The following is a 22,275-nucleotide window of genomic DNA, read 5'->3' on the forward strand; positions in this document are numbered from 1 at the left end:
GTCGTGACCTCTAGGGAGTCCAGAACACCTCCCTTCTCTCAGTCTTTCCATTTGTCCTGCCCACTTACCCACCCCTCCTCTGCTCATATTACCTGGCCCTGGGGAAAGCTAGGACTGCAGACACAAGTGTTTACCCAGAAACCAGCCTAGCAAACAACACATGCTCCACAAACAGTGACACTGCTATTTTCAAGAATGCATGGGCTCTGGGGGTGTGGCTCAGTGGTAGAGCACTTGCCTACCATACACACCAAAATGCCTATGGCCTGACATCACCAGTTCCAAGGTTTCTGGAAATACACTCGAGATAGGGCAGAGCTACTCTAAGAGCATCAATTTTCTTGGATGGCAGAGTGGGGGTTGTGTGTGTGTGGGGTGGTGGGCGCCCTGCTTCCCTGGAGCAGTCTGCAGTCTCCTAGGCCTTAGGCTGTGGGTTTGTGGCAGTGGTGCTGCCCTCTGGTGATGGGAAACAGACACTGCACTATGAGGACTGCCACAGCTCAGCGCAGGGACCTGGAGCCCCTGCAGGTTCTTCTTCCAGCTGTCTTCCTGTGCAGGTGGCCCTGTGGTCACAGGTTGGTGAATCACTGCAGATTTGCGGTGTGGGTTTTTTGCCCCCCAAGAGGGATTCACACCTAGCACCTGCTGTTGCTGTTGATTTGCAAGGTCAGGTTCACTCTCGGAGAGGCCTGGGGAGTGGCAAATCCCTCTTACTTCCCCCTCCTGTCTGTCATCTCCTGATGGTCAGTAGTGACACACATAATGGTGGTTCCCAGAAGGAGGCTGTCCTCAGGGCAGAAAGCAGAGTACTGCCACCAGGCCACTGCAGAGATAAACTACGCTCAGAGAGGGGACGCTGCTATGGATGGAGGGTGGAGGGTCAGGGCCAGTGTGGGGTGGTGCCCAGAGTCTTCTTCATGCAGCCATAAGACAAGACAAGGCCTTTCAGACCAGGCTGTCCTGTGAGATCTGGATCCCATGTTCTGGACAGGCAGCAGCAACCTTCAACTGTCCATGCTACCCACAGTGTCCTTTGGGGGTGCAGGAAGCTGGATGCTTACAGAAGACAGGGTCCCCAGGATGCAGGGGCTGGGTGTGGCTCATTTAGCTGACCTAAAACTGCTCCAAAGACAGAAGTGCCTGAAGTCAGCCTGTACAAGCTGTTCTTGAAGGTCAAAAACAGCCTGGCGGTCGGACAGTGCACAATTGCTGGAGAAAAGCAATCTTTCCAAATAATAAATTAGCTCTGAACAAAGCTGCAAGAGCACAGGCGCCTCCCAGGGTAGACTGTCTCCTGTCCTCCCCACTCAGCAGCTCTGGGTCAGGATACAGGCTTTGTGTACAGTGGTCAGCCAGGGAAACCGGGGAAAAGATCACCCCACTTCCTTTTTTCAACAATCTGAGTTCTGGCCCCAGTGGGTCATGCAGCCATCGTGGCCCACCTCACAGGTGAGGAACCTGAATCTGAGAGCAACTAAGTGGGTCCAGGTAAGCCAAGCTCCTACACATGACTGCACCATGCCAGGGGGCTGCACGGTACTGCTGAGCCCACACAAGGGTCCAAGATACAGGGGACCCAGGAATTTCATTTTATTAATGGCTTCAACAATTCTGATTAACTCTCAGGCATCGTAATTGGAAGTTACCACTCCCAACAGCAAGAGCCAGCCTGGTCAATGTCCCCCACGACTGTCTCCTCCAGTGGGTTTGGATGAGTGCATGCTGGGGACCAGGCCATGGCTGTCGCAAGGAGCCTGCATTTGGGGAAGGAGGGATGGGACATCTGAAGACTTGGAAGACCACACCCCTAGCTGGAGTCCAATTTGGGAGGGAGGGAGCTTCGCAGGGCTGGAGGGTGGTCCCTGCAGCTCTTTCAGAGCCCAGGGTGGGCAAGAATAAGGAGTGAGAGCAGTGGACAGTGTGAATACTTGCTGTGTCTTCCAGAATGTCTAACCAGGTATTAGTAGGCCTAGTTTCATCAGAAACATCCACCTAACCACAGGTCACTTCACTGCTGCTCATCTGCACACAACTTCCTGTGACTGTAAACCTCCAGTGTTCCTCCCTGGGCTCCAGGCCCCAAGGATCCTGTCACCTGGAGGCTGTCCCCCAAGCCTGTGCATCATTTGTGGACACAGGAAGTCACTCTCACCTTCTCCATAATCCCATTAAGAGCCACCTGCTGTGCCCCTGCCTCTGGGAAGTTCTCTGGGATTTCCCTTAGGCTGACAGAGCCTTCTCCTCTTCACGTACACACCTGTGCAGGAGGTCTGCATGCTGGATAGTCACGGCCACCTGCCTATCAACAGCCCAGCCAGGGAAGGACTTGGAAGGAGGGACCTCCCAACCTCTGGCCCAGCCTGCCTCAGACAGATTTTGCATTAGAGATTCTCAAGACAGTCTCCAGGAAGGGAATGGGTTAGAGTCAGAGGGCACCTGATAAAGCAGTATTTTCAATGCTTAAAACACACAGTTATCAAGCCAGGAAGAGACACGGAGGGATCTTAAAAGAATATTGCTGAGTGAGAGGGCTGCAGACTGCACAACTCCAGCCATGACATTCTGAAAAAGACAAGATATGGGGACAGTAAAAAGGTGGGAGGTCACCAGGGTCTAGTGGGGAAGGGTAGACAGGTGGTGCAGAGATGATTTTTGGGGGCAAAGACACTGCAGTGGTGTGGACATCAGTCATTGTACATCTGTCCAGACTCAAACCCGAGACACTAAACATGGCCCCTGGCATAAGCTGTGGGCTTCAGTTAATCCTGCCAAATCAGCATTGGCTCACCTGTCCTCCCACAGGTCCCACACCAATACGAGGCATTGTAAAGGGGAAAGCCAGGGTGGGGACAAGGAGCGTATAGAATTCTCTGTGCTTTCTGTAAATCAAAACCTGTAGTAAATAAGTTGTTTTTTAAAAAAATTAAAAAGGAACTACCACACTCCGAGACCTAACCACAAGTGTGGCAGGTCCGTCCCTCTATAACTTCAGGATTGGCTCTAATATTCGGTTAAGAAGCCTCTCACTGGGATAATAACAGAAAGCGTAAATAAACTCAAGTGTTAAGAACCAGTCACACTGAGGCTGTGACTACTGAGCCCTGTGATAATGAAACCACGGCCCTGGGAGTCTTGGTGGAAATAAAGAGAATGATTAGGTAACGTCTGTTCACAACTTTTACTCGAGGGTCCGGGCTGTGCTCTCTTAGACCGGAGACCTGAAGCCCTAGAAAGTCCCCAAAACTCTCCCTCTCCTTTCCCCCTGCTGGACTCCTGTTCTTCCGCAGCCAACAGGGCCTGGGGAACAGGGATGGGAACCACATGTGGGTCTGGCTGTGTGGCCTTGGAGACTGGCTTAGCTCTGCAAACCCTCAGTTTCCACGCCTGTGAATTGGACCTGGCCTTGAGGGGAGTTTTGAAATTGGCTATCGAGGTCAGTGATACCCCAATGTCTGATGAGCAGTGGCTGGGGGCGGAGCTCTCTCCAGGCCTCTGAGGCACAATTATTCCCGAGGCACAAGGATGACCAGGGGAAGTGACACTCATGCTGCTGGTGACAAGCCTGGCACAGAAAGCAGTCATGTGACTGTGGATGTGGTATGGCAGAGGCTCCTTCCAGGTCCTCAGTTACGTTCCTTGGCTGAGATGGTTCAATGGGGACCACTGGCCTGTGCAGACCAGTGCCTCGCCTGCTGTGCCCAGGCCCGAAACAGCAGGTCCCACTCACATGCAGTGCTGGGCCTTGCTGGTAGCTGAGCCCACAAGGGTCACAGTCAAGGTCAGCGTGAGGCTTGCTCTCAGCAACACTGTCCCTCCTGGTGGGGAACCTCCAGAATGCCAGGAAAGCATGCATGGGTCCCCTGGTTCCTTACAAGGATCATGTGACCTTCCCATCCTCTATCCTGTGACTGGGGGGAGGCCATTCCCCACCCACTCCCACAGAACACCCCCACCCTCTGCCACACACTGAGCACACACCATCACCACTTCGTTCAAGAAATTCTCCTGCCTGCCACTGTCTGGGCAGATAGACGTCCCAAACCGGATATCACCAAACCTGGAGTCCAACTGTGACACCACCAGTAACACACGTGCCTTGTATCTGCTTCCTCAACCACCCCATCCTGACAGGGCAGGTAATGGCAGGCTCTGCCTCACCCTGTCCACACCCCCAGAAGTCCCATCCTCGTAGTGTTTTACACCCGAGAAACCTCCACAGGGAGCTTTGAGTTCATACCTTATGTCAGAACTACAAGGCCATCATTGTCTCTTACTTCGTCCTTTCCTTCACTCACCCTGTGGCTCTCAGGCCCTGCCCTATGTCCTGAATGGCTGCAGATCCTGGGGAGACCACACGAGCTTACGTCCAGGTCCTCAAGATTCTCCCACGTGGTCCATGCTCCGCCCTGCAGGAATGGCTGGTCATGAGTACAGAAGGGACCCAGTGAGGGTCTGGTGGCCCCTCAGCCCTCTGTTGGTCTGAAAATCACACATTCACTAATTTCATGGGTGGGAGACAGGTGTGCCAACTGGTCACCACATAGATGACAGGCGGCAGGAGAGAGGACACACCAGGCAAGTGGGGACAGGGCCCCCTCCCAGTATCAAGAGGTCAAAGTCCATGCATTCCATAATCCTTGGGGATTTTTAACTGTTTATTTCTGTCCTTTGTCTGCGCATCCATATTTAGCTCTGTCCTTCTCCAAGTGACCAGTTGTCACTGGACACCTGAGCAGGGATCCTGACTTGGCCAAAGACCAACATCCTTTGGGCTTCGCATCTCCCATTTTCCTGGGTTGGCTTTCAGAACCCTGCCATAGTGCTGAGGGGGACCTTGTGTGCTTGTTTGGGGAACATGGGGTCAGCCCAGCAGAGGGTTCTAACCAAAACCACGTCCCCCCAGCCAAGGTGGCTTCTGAGAGCCTCTAGTTTGTGTGTCAGGCAAGTGGCTGGTTTGGAGCTTCTGAATTTTCTAAGTATGAGAACATATTTTCTAAATATGTTTTTCAAGATATGGAGCAATTTTCAGTGACCAAAGGCACACAGATTCACTTCTGTGGCTCGGTTCACCTGAGCCTGAACGGGTGGTGTGACACCCAGGGACAGCTCTCTTGCTCGGATCTTTCTAACCGTGATGATGAACGAGAAGGGCAAGATGAAACTGCATGCAGACAGGAGGGCTTTCTGGAGGAGGTGACTCAGGGAGGAGGCTCCGAGGTGGGTGGCCTTCTGGGGCAGGAGCAAGAACCTGTCACAGGGCTCATCTTAGTCATCACACTGATCACATAGGTAGCTGCTGTCTACTATCTCACCCGCTTCTCCCAGCTGGAAGTCCCTCTGGGCCATGGGTCAGGTCTGAGAAGTTTGTCTCCTTATGGCCAGGACTGTAGCCCCAGTGCTCAGTGTCACTGCAGTGACGACAGGGCCCTCACCCCCACATGGCCACAAGTACCCATCCTTGACCTTGCTCTGGTATTTTTTAAATTCTTGGCTGTACTAGAGTTTGAACGCAGGCCTTGCACTTGCTGTCCAGACACTCTACCACTTGAGCCCCAACCCTTTTGGCTTTATAGGTTATTTTTCAGATAGGGTCTCACCTTTTTTGGCCAGGGATGGCCTGAATCAAGATCCTCCTACCTAAGGCCTCCCTCTCAGCTGGGATTACAGACATACAACACCATTCCTGCTTGTCTGTTAAGGTGAGGACTCCCTAACTCTTTGCCTGGGCTGGACTTGAACTGTGATCCTTCCAATCTCGGCCTCCCGAGTAGCTGGCACCAAAATGTGAGCCCTACACTTGGCTTTTGCAGCTGTTTGTCTTCTGGGCCATTTTCTCAATGTGGCATGAATGGGCTCAAAGGCACATATCCCAAATTATCACACCACCCAGTGGTGTCTCAAGGTGTCCCCCCAGCACCTGGGGTACTGTAGATCAGTGAACAGGTCCAGGCCTCACCTCCTGTCCTTCCCACCTGCTGGCTGGGAAACTGTGCCAGAGTACAGACCTTCCTTCCTAACCTACTTAAGGGCGACTGCTAATTATAACCACAAACCCGGTAGCTGCTCTCTGGAGCCCATGTCTCAAGCTATTGCAGCCTGGGCCCTGCAAGCTGGCTCTGTGGTCTTTGGCTGTCCCCACTCCACTCAGTCCTCCATCAGTGAGGACCAAGTTGGACCCACTGCCTGCCAACTGTAGCTGGTGTGGGACTGGGCTGTGAGGCAGACCTGGTCCCTGAGGTGGGACTGCCCTGCACAACCCACATACATACACAAAACTCACAGTACCAGTGATGCCTGAGCCCAGGCCCAGGCATGCCACTGCCCACAGGTCTACTGCATGGACCACGTGAGCAGACCTGCAGGACCCTGGGAGCTACCTCCACTGAGGCTGTCTATCCCCCACGCTCCTTTCCCCATGGGCAGAGCGGACTCTAGTTTCTCCCCTCTGGGCCCCTGGCCAGCCCAGTCTGTGGTTCCATTCAGCTCTGTCCCGGGGTTCTGAGCATGGACACAGGCCTTGAGCACAAATGTCAGCTGACAAACTGAAGGGGGAGCGCCCCACATTCCCATTTGCCCCCTCAGCTCCTCCAACAGCTGCATACCAGGGCTCTGACCCAACCCTGGTCCTCAGGCCCCATCAGGACTGGTCCTGGGAAGCAGAACAAGGCTGCTGGACGACTGGGCCTGGTCTCCATGCCCATCTGCTCCCTGAACGTGCCTTGAGTCCATCTCCTGTCCTTGGAAGGACTGTGGGCTCTTTCCCCCGCCGCCGCCCCGCAGACGCCTCTCCCCAGGACCCAGCACCAGCCCTGTGCTCAGCCCCAGCGTGTACTCAGTGAAGAGAGGAGTCTGCACACAGCACCCGGAGCCACGCTCGTGTGCGCAGACTCCTCTCGCCCTTCCTGCACATGTGTCATCCATGCCCACGCCTTCTGGCCTCTCCCAGGGTGTCCGTCTGCAAGTTGCTCTCTGCTTATCCCTTGGGCTCCAGCATGGGCCATCTACACAGCCTGCCTGCTCCACGACACATGGATAAACATCTCCTATCCATGTGCCCATCTGCAGTATGGCACTGGCTCTTCTCCCCATAAGTAATGGGGTTGCCAAGCCCTGCCCTTAAGCCTGACTTGACCAAAGGAACACGAGAGACGTGACAGCAGCTGACTCCCAGCAGGTGCCTCGCTGTCTCTCGGAAGCAGTGGCCGTGCTGTGAGAAAGTGTAAACTGCCCACAGGTGTCGCAACGTGGAGGCCACGTGGAGGCTGTCTGGCTGGAGGCCAGCAGCATCAACTGCCAGATGTGAGCAAAGGAGCCTCCAGAGGGTCCCAGCCCCAAGTTCCCGTGCCACGCTCACCATGGTCACTGCGGAAGAGACACGCTTGTGCACCACACCCTTTCTGAATGGTTGCCTCAGACCAGGGAGGGCAGCGGAATGCTCTGTGCCACCAAGGATGGGGGTCGTTTGTTATGGGACTACAGGAGCCAGAATGCTGCCACAGTGATACCTGGACATCAAGACACCACTCTGCTAAGCCTTGCTCTCATTTATATGCTGCCCCTTGGGTCCCCTAGAACAGCAAGAAGCAATATCACACAGACCCTTAACCCCAGGTGATGACAAGAACAGTGTCTCGCCAATAGTGTCAGCGCCACTTGTGGGTGTGGCAAAGCCCCTGTGCTCTGGACTGAAGGTTTTCCTAAGCCATGTGTGAGGTGCTGGGTGGGGCATCACTGAAAAAGGGGTCTGGGCTCTCCGAAAGGGTTGGGGACCTGTGCCTTGCACTGTAGCAGCTTCCCTGCTGTGGAGAAGTCTGGAACCAATGCCAGGTTCCAGTTGCTCCTGACCTCAGCCCTGCACTTGCCGCCCAAGCACAGAGCTAGGCTCCGTGGAGACAGAAGTCACAGGTGCAGCATTGTAGGCACTCATCTTTGATACATCAAGCACTCCCTTGTGTGATGGGGCAGGAGTGGGCTGTGGGGCATCACCTGGCCCCTCTCAGCCTGCACAGGGCCCCCCAAATTCACATATGCCAACCCTGACCCCCAGGACCTCAGAGTGTGGCTGTATTTGGAGTCAGGGTCTTTAATAGCATAAGTAAGATAAAACGAAGTCAGTAGAGTGTCCCTAATCCAATAGGACCGGTGTCCTCAGAAAAAGAGGAAATTGTGTATACCTGTTGAAATATCACACCAGGGGGACCTTATGAATATGTACAATTATGTGTTAATCAAAAGAAGTTTTTAAATGCTTAAGGAGATTGAAATCAATGTGAACGACACGAATTTGTTCATTATGCACTGCACATGTACACTGAACTGCCAAGCTGTGCCCATAAATGTGTACAAAAAAACAACTAGAGTTTTACAGGGGAGATTTGGACCTGGAGGCAGACAGAGAGCAGCCATGTGAAGACACAGGCTGAGGAGGGGGCCTGGCAGACCCTCCCTCACAGCCTGGGAGGAACCAGCCCTGCCCACTCCTGGCTCTTGGGTGTCCTGCCCCAGAACTGTGGGACAACACGTGGCTGTGGTTCAAGCTGCCCTGTCCATGGTTTCGTTACGGATATGGAATCTCAGATGCCAGCCCTGATGGTGGAGAGAGTGGAGCAGCAGAGTCTGCTCATTTCTGAGCCTCGTCCACCTGCAAAGTGCCATGGTGACCCACCCTGCACTGAGCATTTTGGAATGGTGACCCGATGGTGACAGCAAGGGGCTGGCCTGTGGTGGGGTAAGGAGTGGAGTGAGAGTGGGGTGGGGTAAGGCTCCTTCCAGATGCAGGAGCTCAGAGGAAAGCGACAAAAAGTGAGCCCTGGACACTGTGGCTGGCCGTGGCTCCCATAGATGTCAGCTCCAGCCCCTGGCAACTCCCAGACTTCCAGCTTCCAGCAGCTGCCCGCCCCCCACCTCGCTGTGTCCCTGCAGGATGCTATTTCATGGCTGGAAGAACACAGTCCTTCAGCACTAAGGACACCTGCTCTTAAAGTGGCATCCCGGAAGGACAGGGGTTGGTGGGCATCTAGGCAGTCTTCCCCTCACACACACAGGCCATCGGTGGCCAGGCCACACAGCAGTCCCTGGCACACGCTGCCTTGGGCTCTCTCTGGGCCTCCAGTGACAGCAGATGCCTACAAATACGCCTTAGATCCAATGGGAAACAGGAAGTGCGTTCATGCCTGCAGAGCCTGCACAGAACGAGCAACTAATCACCCCTAACAGTCTCATCACCCAGTTCCGGCCAGTCCATCCAGGCCCTGCACTCGGCCACACCCAGCGATTGGAGTCACAGGGCTGCAGCGGCGCCAAACCAAACCCCGCTCTCAGCAACCCCCCCCACCCCCGACCCCGAGACCAGCACATTCCAGTATGGAACCCTGGTACACACTGGCCACACCTCAGCTGCCCCCACTTCCTGATCCAGCCTCTTACATGGTCTACAGCCTGACCTGCACACACCCCAGCCTAATGGGGCACAGCCCAAGTCCAAATGGTCTAGGAGAGTCCTTGGCTTCAAATCCAGTGTGATGGCTGCAGGGGTGAAGAGGTGACCTTGACCTGTGCTCTCACTCTAATTTTCCAGGAGGACACAGCCTGCCTAAGCTGCTGGGGTGCCTGTAACAACGCCATGGACCAGGGCTTAAACAGCTGACACTCATTCTCCCATCTCCGGAGGCTGGAGTCAGGGTCCTGGGGAGAGCTTACTATTCCTGGCTTGCAGACAGCACCTACTCTCTGCACCCTCACCAGCTGCAGGGGATCTGTGGCATGTATCCCACCAGGAGGACATGTGAAAGTGTGCTGGCTACAGCTCTACCAGTGCATGGCAACACCATACACCCTGACCGCTGGGCTCTGGCACAGCACAGGCCTCCCTGGCTGCATTTGGGGTGACATGGGCACCTCATTCTCCTGGAATGTCTTCCCCAAAGGGAGAGAAGTGTGAGCTCTCTGTCCAGAGATTCTCCTTTGCTGAGACTCAAGGCAGAGAAGCCCATGGGTGCAGGCATGCCGGGCAAGGCTGGAGTCCCTGGGCAGTCATGGACAGGCCACTACCATCAGGGATGGGGTAGAGTGGCCCTGGTCACTGCAAGACCACAGGAGGTGCTGTGGATCCAATGACTCTAAAAACTAAAACATTGGATGAAACACAGGTTGGCACCAGGGTGGGCTGCGTTGGGGCACACATTATGGCATCCAGGTTTCAGGTGCCACACCTTGTATGGACACGGTTCCCCACAAAGGAGCCAAGGCTCAGAGAGGCTCAGTAACTCAGCAGGACCACACAGCCCCAGACAGGCAGGCAGGGACTGTATCCCGGTCCCCCTGTGAAGGACCTGGCTTTCTGTCTCTGTGTGGCCCCCTCCTCCTTGACCTCCCGGCCTTTCGCGTGTTCTCCCCCAAGGAAGGCTGGCATAGGGAAAGCGTTCCCTGAGTGTATAATTAAAGCTGGGCGTCGGAACTGCTGGCCAGGAGCCGGGAAAACTGATCTGTCTGTGTGGGACGACAACGGGCGCTGTCCTTCTGCTGCCTTGGGGTAAACATAGGACGTAGGTGCAGCAGGCCCTGCCTGTGACACCCCAGGCTTCTGGGAGTCTTGCTACTACCAGCAGGGCCTGGCTCACAGACCACGTGGCTAACTGGAGGCAGGCAGGGTGTGCCAACATCTAGTCATGGCTCTCCTGCCACGACCGGTGGCTGCTCCACAAAGGGGGACAGCTTGGGTGCGAGCCTGGCCCGGAACCACCACTGTTCTCCTGAGACACAGGAGCTCCTGGATTCAACAACCAAAATAAATTCTTTGTGATTACACAGGAATATTTCTCACTGTTAGGAACCTAAGTGGTGCGTGGCAGATGAGAGCACAGAAATTCCATACCTCCTCTGAGATGGCCACCTTGGCCTGTCAGTGGGCTTTTCCCTGTGATTCTGCATGCCACAAACATAAGATCTGAGATGAGGGGGCGAACGGTGCTATGTAGTAGCAGTGTTTATCATTTCATAAGGCGGAGCCCACACCTGGCCCCTGTGCACGCCCAGATGTGCTGGCCTAAGCAGCAGCTCCACAGAACTCTGCAGAATGGCTCGGCACACACCAAACAACCCCACTGAGATAGAATCCACCTGTTTAAAAGCTATGACTCACTGGTTTTTGGTATATTCACAGTTGTCTGTTGATTACCATAATCAGTTTTAGAAAATTTTCATCACTCCCAGAAGAATCTCTGTATCCATTACCTTCACTGCTCACCTCCCCTTCTCCAGGCCCCTGGCAATTATTCATATATCTCTATGGATTTGTCTGCTTTGGGGCGTTTCATATAAATGCAATCAGATTATATGCAGTCACTTCTTTCAATCAGTGTCATGTTTTTCGGGTTCATCCGTGTTGGGGCAGGTGTCAGAATTTCACTCCTTTTCAAGGCTGAATTTCCTATTCCCTTTCAGGGAGGGACTGTTTGGTTTATGTATTATCAGCGGGTGGACTCTTGGGCTGTTTAGGTTTTGGGGATATTAAGACCAGTACTGCAGTGAACATTCATGTGCCTGTTTTTGTGTTCACATATTTCTTCAATTCTTTTGGATTGCTGGGTCCCCTGGTCACCCTGTGTTTAACATTTTGAGACTACCCTGGCTGTTTTCACTCCAGGGTTCTAATTTCTCCATATCATTTTTCTTTCCCCCAGCTCTGGGGGAGTCAGGCCTCGTATTCTAGGCCCCCCCCCCGAATGCGTGTGAAGTGTTACCTCATTCTGATTTGCATGTCCCCCATGGCTAGTGACACCAAGTGTCTTCTCATGTGTGTGCTACCGTTCACGTGTCTTCCTTGGAGAAATGAGCCTTGCCCATGGTAGGGGGGGCTTGCCTTTTCAAGACTGACCTACAAGGGCTGTTTATATATTCTAGACTCAAGTCTTCACCAGGCCTATGACTTGCAAATGCTCTGTCCCATTCTATGGGCAGAACTTTCATTTTCTTCATAGTGTCTTTTGGACCACCAATGGTTTCATTCTGATGACATACAATTCACACAGCTTTTCTTTCATGGCTTGTATTCTTGGTGTCATTTCTAAGAAGTGTTGCCTAAGCCACAATAATGGAGATTTACCCTGGTTTTTCTGTTTTAAGCCTGAGCTCTTATTACAATTCCCAAAATAGAATCACATCTACTTCATGGCTGTCTTGATCAATGGACACCATTCCTTCATAATTTACCATGAGATGTAGTTTCTTCCTCTGACTTGGGGACAACAGGGTTGTCCCGCTGGCTATGTGAGGGTGGACGCAGTGCTGTGTCCGTTTCTGTTCCTGTTTGCATTTTGCTGTCAGGATCATCACCTACCATTGCTGAGAGCAGAGCACACAGGGCGTGAGAAAAGGGAGGAGACCTCCCACATCCGGCTTGGAAATTCCATTTGGGAAGTGGATGTCGTCACATGTTCCCAGCTCTGGGAATCCACCAGTACCTTCAGAACAATCTAGCTAATAGTCTGTGCCACCCACCCCAAGTCACTGGTCCCCTGAGGCCAGCACTGGGAGCCTTGCTCTCAGGCCACTGCCAGCTGTGGGGAGTCTACAGCCTCTCCTCTTTGGGGAACAACATTAAGCATCTGCTATGTTTGCTTACAATACCCTGGAAACGAGGAGCTATAGTCAACCCCTTTCTATAGGCCCAAGAAAGTGGGGAAGTGCCTTGACCAGCTCCCACAGTGGGTCAGGCTAGAGTCAAGCTTGAACCATCCTTGATCTGGCTTCCTGGCCAACACCACTGCTCAGAGAAGAGCCACTCCTTCCACAAAAAATTGATGGAGCTCCCCAGAGTGTGAGGTGCTGAGGGAGGAGAGGTAGACAGAGGTCCTGGTCCTGCTGCTGGACTGACTCAGTAGGCCAGAAAGGGACACCAAGGAAGGGAAGGCTCAGGTCCAGCTACCTGGACACAGGTGCCTGTTGGGCACCAAGCCTGCTGCCCACACAGGGTGTGAGTGTTGAGGGGTGGAGGCAGGAAGCCCATGGGAAGTGGGACCCCAGGGGAGCATCCAGTCTGGACCCCTGCACCACTCCAGGCCCTCCGAGCTCTGCCCTCTGCTTCTGCGGTTCAGGTTCCCTCCCTGCCCTCCTCTTCTATCTCTCCCCAGGCCGCTTCTCCTGGTCCCCTGAACATGTACCCTGTCACCCTCTCCCCACAGACCACCTTGTTGGCTAACATGTAGAACTAGAGCCCAGTAGAAAACACTTCTTGCCTTATCTCAGGACCCAGCACACTCTGCTCTCCATGTTAACAGCACAAGATAGCTGTGTCTCTATTCCTAATGCTCAGCTCACCCCAGCTGCCACCGTGGGCTCACGGTAACTCTCGCTGTGGGGCCAGCAGCATCCCTGACCAATCCCCACTAAGGCCAGCAATCCCCTCCCCAGTGTGACCATCACAAACGTCTCCAGACAGTGCCAGATGTTCCCTGGGGAACAGAATATCCCATGTTTAAAATCCATTGCTTTAAAGGAAGAAAGAAAGAAAGGAAGGGGGAAGGGACAAGCACAGAGAGGTTGTGGGCCAGTGACTCCATCCCAGACTCTGGGGGCAGATGGCGCTGGAGCCCAGGCCTGGCTCTGACCACCACCGTGTGATATTGTCCAGCCTTCTTTCCCTGGCCTCAACTTGTCCATCTGTAAGACAACTCACCCCATGTGTTGTCTATGAGAGAATATCCCTGAAGCCTGCATACAGCTGGCGCCTGTTTGCGCTGGCTTTCACTACAATCATGAGACAGCAGAGCTAGATTGGATGCCTCCTCTCAGGCCAGACCCTCAGAGCTCATGTATGGTACTCATGCCTGATGTCTGGTTAAAAAACGAGTCCTTGGGCCTTGCCAGATGGGCTGAGTGTGGGGCCATTCTTGGCTTTACCTGTCCTTCCTTCAGGCATCCCCATGGGGCACGGCCTCCTCCTGAAGGGCGAGTCGCTCTCCCTCTGAGGCTGGGAGGCTGTGGTGACAGCTGGGTGAGCGGAGGGCCTCTGTGGCCAGCATGAGTCCTAATGACATGCCAGGGGTCACATGGCAATGCCAGCCCACGCCCAAGGCGGGGCAGGGCCAAGCCCTTCCCGGAACACTAAAATAACTTCCCACCATGCTGCCATGCACCTGTTTCCCAGGCGTCCGGGAAAGGGACTCTGAAAAGATGCCAGCATGGGGATGTGGGGGCCAGTTACCAACCCCCATATGCTGGGGCAGCATGAGCAAACTCACAACCCTTGTGTGGTGGAGGTCACAGCCTGGACCACTGTCCAGGGCTGCCCCATCAGAGCCCGCAACCGGGGCTTCAGCAAGAGCCATCTATTCTCTCCAGTTCTGGGACCAGAGTTTGAGATCAAGATGTGGACTGGGCTGTGCTCTCTGAGGCCCAGGGGAGGACCTTCCTGCCTCTTCCAGCTCCAGGAAGCTACAGGTTTCCTTTCCTTGTGGCTGCACCACTCTAACCTCTGCCTCTACATGGTTGCCTTCCCTGTGTGCTGTGTCCTTTTTCTGTCTCTCCTAAGAGTCATTGGGTTAAGGCCCACCCTACCTATATCACCTCATCTCCATCCTCACCTTAATTACATATGCCAAGACCCAAAGAAGGGCAAGTTCTGAGGTTCTAGGGGGACATGAGTTCGGGAGGGACCCATTTAGCTCCCAACAGAGACTGAATATGCCAGCAAGAAACCTAGTCTCAGGAAGCTCAGGCCACTTGCGGAAGGACCCTCAGCATGGGGTTGCTGCCAGGTCTGGTAAAGCTCCCTAGTTCCCTGTTCTTCTTGTTGCTCCCAGGAAGTTTCAGCTTGAAGGTCTCTGGAGGCAGAAATGCTCTCTGGACCTGTCAACCACCTGAGCATTAAGAGGCCTTGACCGGGAATGAGGCAGCTGTGGAGCCTGAGGTCATTATCCTGCTAATTGGGCACATGACTGGGTAAATCCCGTCTTGTTAAGGGGCAACACACAGGCTCAGTCACATTTCACACCCCTGGCCCCACAAGGTAGCTTGGAGTTGACAGAGTCACCTCTGCAATGATGCCAACAAAAATAACTGGTCCAATGGGCTCTGGGGAAGAATCAGGGAAAAGTGGTGGCCGCTGCCCTGCATGCATGGTCTGACTACAATTAATTGCACCGTGGGAAACCTCTGCCTCATACCACATGGGGGAGGGGTGCTGGTGAGTGGCCATGAGGCAGAATCTCCAAGAGGAGCATGCAGGGTGACTTCTCAGGGCTCTCAGAACCCACAAGTGGGCCCAGGTTCTGTGTCCGAGGCACAGAGCTATCCCCCTTCGCTCAGCAGCAGTTTGTGTGTTCACTGATTCTGCAGCCACCGTGGCCCTGCAGCCCAGCTCAAAGCAGAAACCACCACAGTGACGATGACAGTGGCAGCTCACTGAGTGCTCTGCAAGTCTCACATGCTGTGTGCCACCCCCATGTCCTGCTGTCCCAACTAGGGGAGGACCCTGGCTTTGGGCCTGAGAGTCCAGCAGTGCGCCAGGGGCCCATGAAGGACAGAAACATGGAGGGTGGCCAGTGCCCGGCCAAGGTAACACCTCTGAGGCTGCTATGGAAGAAGGACCCTGATGGAGACGTGGTACCCAAGGAGCAGCTCTGGGTTGGGAAGGGCACACAGGGCAAGGGAACAGACTTTGCAAAGGTGAGGAGTCCCTGCCAGCTGATGGGAGGCAGAAGACTGCGGTGCCCGAGCCCGCTGCATTGGGGTGGTGGGGAGGCAGGCAGAGGACAGGGACCAGGGCAACAGCCACCCTGGTAAAAAGTATGGGGGCGGGGCAGCTGCTGAGGGGTTTTGCTCAGGAGCTACCAAAAGAACTGTCTTGTAGCACTTCCTCGTGGTGCTCATGTTCACGAGACAAATGCTTGTACATGTGGACCTCGCTGATACTATGGTGAGCTGGGAGGGGGGCTGGAGACAGAGAGGTTCTGTGTCCAGGCTGGACTGCCAGAGGCTGGTCGGGATTGCAGAGCCATGGTCACTCTCCACCCTGTACAGATGGCACGTGGAGCCAGCCTGGAGTGCCTGTTGTCCACCCCGAGGGACAACTCCTCAGTGTTAAGCTCCCAAGAAGCCAGATGTGGCAGCCCAGGAGACAAACAGGCAAGAGAAGGGGGCCAAACCAGGTCTATATGGCCCTCCCAGTCGCCTGTGGACTTGGCTACATCAGTGTCCCCTCGGGGTTCTGATCCAGTGATGACAGTCCTCCAATACCCCTGCTGCATACCTGTGACCACCCCACTTACTCCAAAGACAGCTCCCAAGGATGGCACAAGGGTGTGTCTGTGCTGGAAGATGAGAAATGGAAGAAGTAGAACTGGAAAGTACAGAGTGGGGGTGGTGAGCAACCCCTCCCCAAAACTCCTCCCCCTCTTGAGTGTCTCTGTCACCATCCAGTGACTTCCAAACTGTTCAGCCATTGACACACAGCCCTGTACACTGCAGACAGCAGCTCTGCACACACAGGGGAACACGCCTGCCAGGCGGTGGAGTTTGGGGCCTTCCTGTCACCACAGCCTCCCCAGGGTCTCATTTGGGGAGTGCATTTTCCCGTTCTATGACTTTCTGCTTGTTCCCGTGGCTCCTAAGTGGACATGACCATGGGGCAGTTCCAACTCCAGGCCTCACTTCCCCTATTGTGCTTCTGTCATTGTGGTAGGACACACGTGGCCAGCTGTGGGTTTCAGGAGGATGATGGGCGATGGAGCAGTCTCCACCAGGCCCAGCTGAGTCAGTGGTGCCCAGCCAGCTGCAAATCCTGTGATGAGGACTTGCTGTCCATTCATGAGTGATGGGAACTCGTGGGCAAGATGCCTTTGAGTGTTGGGTTATCTGCTCTGTGGTGTGTGTGCCCTGGGGCCACTGTAACAAATCACCACAGCCCAGGAGCTTAATCTAACAGAAATGAATCCTCTTCCAGTTCTGGAGGCCAGAGCACAAAATCAGCACTCCTGGGTGAATCAAGGTGTGGACAGGGCTGCAGTCCTTTGGGAATCTCCAGGGTGGAGCCCTGCTGGACGCCATGTTCCCTGACTTGTGGCTGCATCGCTCCAATCTGCCTCTGGGGCCTCTTCTGTGGTCTTTGTGTGGCCTCCCTCTGCCTCTCCCATAAGAATAGTCATGAAGGTATTACAGGCTCACTCTGGTAGTCCAGAAATATCCACATCTCAACACCCTGATGTAATCCCACTGCAATGTTCCTTTTTCCCAGGTTGCAGGGATGAGGTGGGGATTATGGGGTCGGGGGGCATTTTTCAGTCTACCATACACAGCAATAATTTAATTAGCATAAATGTAAATCTATAACTGTTTTTTTTTTCAGAACAATGCTCATGCTTTCTGGTTGTACTGTGCTCTGCTATTTTCTATTCAGTTCAACTTCTTATGTAACACACCCTCCCTCGACCTACTGAACTGATTTTTGTGCCCACGAGTGGGATGCCCAGTGTGGTGCAGTGAATTCTATCCCAACCTCCACAGCTATCCTGACAGGGGTTGGGGGACTGCTGAGGACTGAGAGGGTTTCAAGAGAGATGAGGTGTTAATGTATGTGGAGGGGCAGGACCCCGCCCAGCCCTACCTCACCCACTGGACTGTCCAGTCTGCTCTCGGCTGCTCTGCTTTGTACCACTCCCAGCAGGCCACCTCTTCAGCTGCCTGCGCCCCAGGAGCAGCATAGTGGCCAACTCAGGACCCACAGATGTTTCTCTGTGCCATGCTGGTGCTTGCAGGAGGAAGCAAACTGCTGGGTGCTTTGGTCTGGCCCATCAGGTGGCAGTGACAGGGGCTCTGATGGAAAGGAAAGTGAGTCAAGGCCCCAGGGGAGGACTGCTCTGCCCACTCACTCAGGCACACCCCTGCTCCCAGCAGCACACTTTCCCTGCAGCCAGTGCAGCACAGTAACTTCAGTGGCTGCACTCACAGGCCGCGTATCCGTTATGTTTCAGCTCTCTGGCCCCCAGAAGTTTCTGATTTCCATATGTATAATGAGACATATGGGACCCCAGTCTCAACCTGAAATTCATTTGCATGTCATATCTATCTTATACAAATAGCCTGAAGATAATTTAACATAATAGTTTCCATTACTGTGTGAATGAAACAAAGTTTCGTGGTGTGCGGTTTCCCATTTGTGGCATTGGGCTGGTGTTGGGGCATTTAGGATTTCAGTTTCAGATTAAAGGTGCTCAGCCTATCCTAACATCCTCCTTCTGAACATTGCTTAAAACTGAGAAGCAAATAAAAACAAAGGCTTGAAAGACAGAGGACAGACGATAGATTTTGAACACGACTTTAAAGCAAAGAAGGCAGCAACAGGTTTTCAAGGGCATGCAAATGTAGGCTTGGAGAGACTGAGCTATCCAGTCCCACGTAAGGACGCCTAATGTCCTGCCCTGTCTCTCCTGAGCTCCAGCTGCTTGCTGCACACCTCCCCCAGAGCCCCCAGGCACCTCAGCCAGCAAACAGACTACTTGTCATCACGCCAACCCCCAGCAGTGCTGCACATCACCAATGACCCCCTTGCCCAGCTGTGTCCCTCTTGGAGCTCAAAATGGGGTTTGCAACCAGCTTTTCCTCTGCTGTGCAGTGGGGGGGCCTCCTGTCCAGGCTGTGGGAGGCCAAAGGCAGTGCTGTGTCTGGTGCTTGTCAGGTACTGGGGACCTAGTGGCTTTCTTTCCCAAGTCCTAATTCCCTTAGTTGTCCTGGGTCACTATCACAAAGTCCACAAACAACAGACATTTATTCTTTCATGCTTCTGGAGGTCAGAGGTCCAAAATGAATGTCAGGACCTTGTCCTCTCTGAGAACCAGGGCAGGGCCCTTCCTTGCCTCCTGCCTGCTTTGTTGGTAGCCAGCCATCCTCGGTGTTCCTCGACTTGAAGCTGCATCACTCCAGCCCCGCCTCAGTCATCACATGGCCTCCCAGCTGTGTGTCTGTCTTTACATTGTCTTTCCTCTTCTAAGGACACTAGTCAGATTGGCTCAGGGGCCGCCCTACTCTGGTATGACCTCATCTTGCCTTGTTGCATCTGCAGTGACTCCAGTACCCAAGAAGGTCATTATCCTGAGGCTCTGAGACTTTTGGAGAAGCCATTCAGACCCGATTGCTGACTTTCCCATTTTCATCGGATAATCTGCAGTGGGAGTAACAGAGTCGAACACCAGCACTCCCCAGGGAGCTTTAACCGCTGTACCTATAGGACATCCTGGTCTCCCCACCCTCACCAGTTCCCCAAGCCCTGCTCAATGGATCCCTGGGTCCCCTCTGCAGAGGGCCATCTGTGGGGGCCACAAGGCCTCCCAGATTGGACCAAACTCCTTGCTGTAGATTCTGAGACACTCAGTGGTCAGGACCCTGCCCCTTCAGCCCCTCCCTTGCACCCTCCCACCCTCTCCTGTGCTCTGCACAAGTCAGGGGCTGCCTACCCCCACCTGTGCTTATGCCATGCTGTCCCCCACCACAGCTCCTCCCCGTAGCATCACGGGACGGCAAGCAACACAAATCCCCTGAGACAGTAACTCCCAGAGCCCCTAAGTGTCCCCAGGACCTGCTACAGTGGAGAAACCCAGGTGCCCGACAGTGCAGCCACTGAGGCAGCTGTTCCCTCTGTGCACTAGAGTCCTGAGAGCCGTGAATATCGGAGCACTCAGGGAGATGATATTCACATCAAAGTTCCAAGAATGAGAAAAGGCTGAAGAGCGTGGGGACAAGTCCAGGGGGAGGGGATGGCAGGGGGAGGGCTCCCAGGGCAGGAGGACGGCACAGGCTGGGAGAGGTTCTAGGGGAGGCCCGAACATCTGGACAACAACTTTGGATTCCATAATGGGGTCTTGGGCCCGTGACTGGCAGGGAAGCCAACCAATGAGAATAGTGGATCCAAGGAGATGGGGTCCTTGTCTCTCCCTTCTTCTACCCCATCCGGCTTCTGTCCCCAACACCACCACGCTCCAGGCAGGAAGCTCACACCATTGGCCCCACCACGCCCCTTCCAGGCCCCATTGGCCATGTCATCCCAGGCTAAAAGTAATAGCAACTCATCTCCCTGAGGGACGAAATATCGGCCCATTCCTGCCTGCCTCCTGAATCAACAAAGACAAGACAAACAAGTAGACTGGACAGACAAGCAAAGAAGGGGCAGGAAAGTTACAGACACACAAAGGGCCGGAAATGTGCAAAAACACACTGGCTCCCCAGTGCCCAGGACCTCAGGGAGGGCCCTTCCTATCGGATAGCACATATTAAAACAACCCATGCCACCCCGTGCTGGCCAGGAGGGAGGGAGACAGGGTCTCCTCCTTTCTGCAAAGATGTGAGCTGGGACAGCCAACGGAGCGGGCAGCCGTAATGATTCCACTTGGAAGCTCTGTCTGCACGTGGGCTGAAAGACATACATGCAGAATTTTCACCCGTGCTGGGTGCACACAGGTGTGCTGGAATCTGAGGGCAGGTGGGACCCTGCAGCTGGTGCCTCCAGATGGGCACAGCAGGCAGGACACTGTGGCTCTGAGACCAGACTCTGGCCAAGGCCCTCAGCAACTCAGGCGTGAAGATTCAGACCAAACCCCACATAGGATATGCCTCAAATCAGCCTGGTCTCGACTCTTTAACGTGTGAGTGACACAGAACGAAAACAGAAAGGACAAAGGGTGGAGAGCATCATAGAACAAAGGAGAGTGAGCACGTGGAGATACAGCAGCCAACTGCAGTGCGTGGGCCTAGAAGGCACCTGGGGAGAGACAAAGAAACCCTCTGAAGGATGCCAGGTCCGGGACCCCCCAGAGGCCCTGTGCTGGAAGCTTGCTCCCTGGTTAACAGAGTAGAGGAGATGAAAGCTTTAAGAGGCGGGGCCCAGTGGGAGATGATTGCTGGAGGCTCTCCACCCTGGGAAGGGATTGATGTGCTTCTCACAGGAGTGGGCATGGTCTCCCGGGACTCGATCAGTTCTCAAGACGGCAGGCCACCCCACCTGCTCAGCCCCTTCTGCACACGGCTAGTGTGCACCACACTGCGGCACAGCCAGAGGAGGCTTGCCAGAATTCCAGCCACCAGAATTGTGAGCCACATAAACCTCCTTCCTTTATAAATTGCCCAGTCCTAGGTATTCTGTCACAGCAACACACAATTGACACAGACAAGGGGCAACCAGACATGGACTTTTACAGGAACTCTTTTCCTGTGGGTGCATCTGGACGTAGGTGGGGGGTGAAGGGTCACCATAGAACTCACTTTCAAATGGTTCAGGAGGGAGAGGAGGGAACGGGGAGAGAGACCTCACACTGTAGAAATGGTAGTAACTGGTGAACAAAATGGGGCAGACTATTTTTAAGTTGAGGAAAAACTGACAGAGAAGAAAGTAAGTCCACTGGAAGCCGGAGAGAACCTGACTCACTTGTTTCCTTTCCAAGGTCCTGGGAACTCTGCCACAGCTACAGAGAGAGCGCCAGAGCTCAAATCGAGTTTCACAGTGAGCACACGCTCTCCTCGCTCGGCCTCAGTTTCCCCGTCTGTAGTCAAGCTGGACGAGGTGGTTGCATTGCCCCTCCCCCTTCTGTAACCCCCCCCTGCACCTGTGGCAGACATGGCTGACCTCCTATCTTTGCCCCTGTGTGACCCGTCCTCCCTACCCTGCGGTTTCTAGAGGTGGGACCGAACAGCTCAGGCCAGAGGCTCAGCCCAGGAAGGGTGGGAGCAGAGCCAGTGCTGGGGACACTAACACGTGGCCGGAGCATGGACAGGTGCACATGGGCACCCAGATGCTGCCAGGAAGAGGGACGAAGCCCAGAGCCTGGCACCTGGTCCAGAAGCTGGCATCTCAGACACGGTGTTCCAGCCCTGGCCTTGGCTTCATATCTGTGCATCAGCAATAGCAGCGCCCCTCACAGTGGGTAGAGAAGCGAGGTAGGAGAAGGGAGTGTGAACCCAACTATCTGCAGGCAATCCCAGCAGCATGGCTCACAGCGGCCACGGGAAGAAACAGTGCAACCATCCACTCACAGATGCAAAGATGAGAAAATGCACTTTGTCCACACAACGGAATAGTATGCAGTCTTAAAAAAGAAAGGGCATTCTGACATGTGAGATAAGCCTTGTCCACTCCTACAAGGTGACAGAGCGGGGTGGGGCCAGGATGGAATTCCACTTTTTCCAAGACGAGAAAGACGTGGCAGTGGATGGTGGAGACAGTTTCCACTCCCAAAGATGGCGAGGGTGGGACCTTTATGCTACACACATGGCTCTGTGATATTTCAGAAA

General features: G+C 54.2%; 1 protein-coding gene across 11 annotated transcripts in view; it reads right to left on the reverse strand.

Moving 5' to 3' along the window:
- Ablim2 (actin binding LIM protein family member 2) overlaps nucleotides 1-22,275 on the reverse strand; it is a 139,685-nt gene that overhangs the window by 99,472 nt on the left and 17,938 nt on the right. For 10 of the 11 annotated variants that reach the window (XR_012435888.1, XR_012435887.1, XR_012435886.1 and 7 more), the window contains exon 1: nucleotides 13,900-14,041. The exons of the other annotated variant lie outside the window; for it this stretch is intronic. Coding sequence is in view for 4 of the 10 variants with exons in the window: in XM_074042686.1 (XP_073898787.1) it covers nucleotides 13,900-13,924 (25 nt within the window). In the remaining 6 variants the exon portion in view is untranslated. Of the gene's footprint in view, nucleotides 1-13,899; nucleotides 14,042-22,275 lie in introns of those variants that run through there. 11 annotated transcript variants of the gene reach the window in all.

The sequence above is a fragment of the Castor canadensis genome, chromosome 9, assembly GCF_047511655.1.
Source record: "Castor canadensis chromosome 9, mCasCan1.hap1v2, whole genome shotgun sequence".
Lineage (NCBI taxonomy): Eukaryota > Metazoa > Chordata > Mammalia > Rodentia > Castoridae > Castor > Castor canadensis.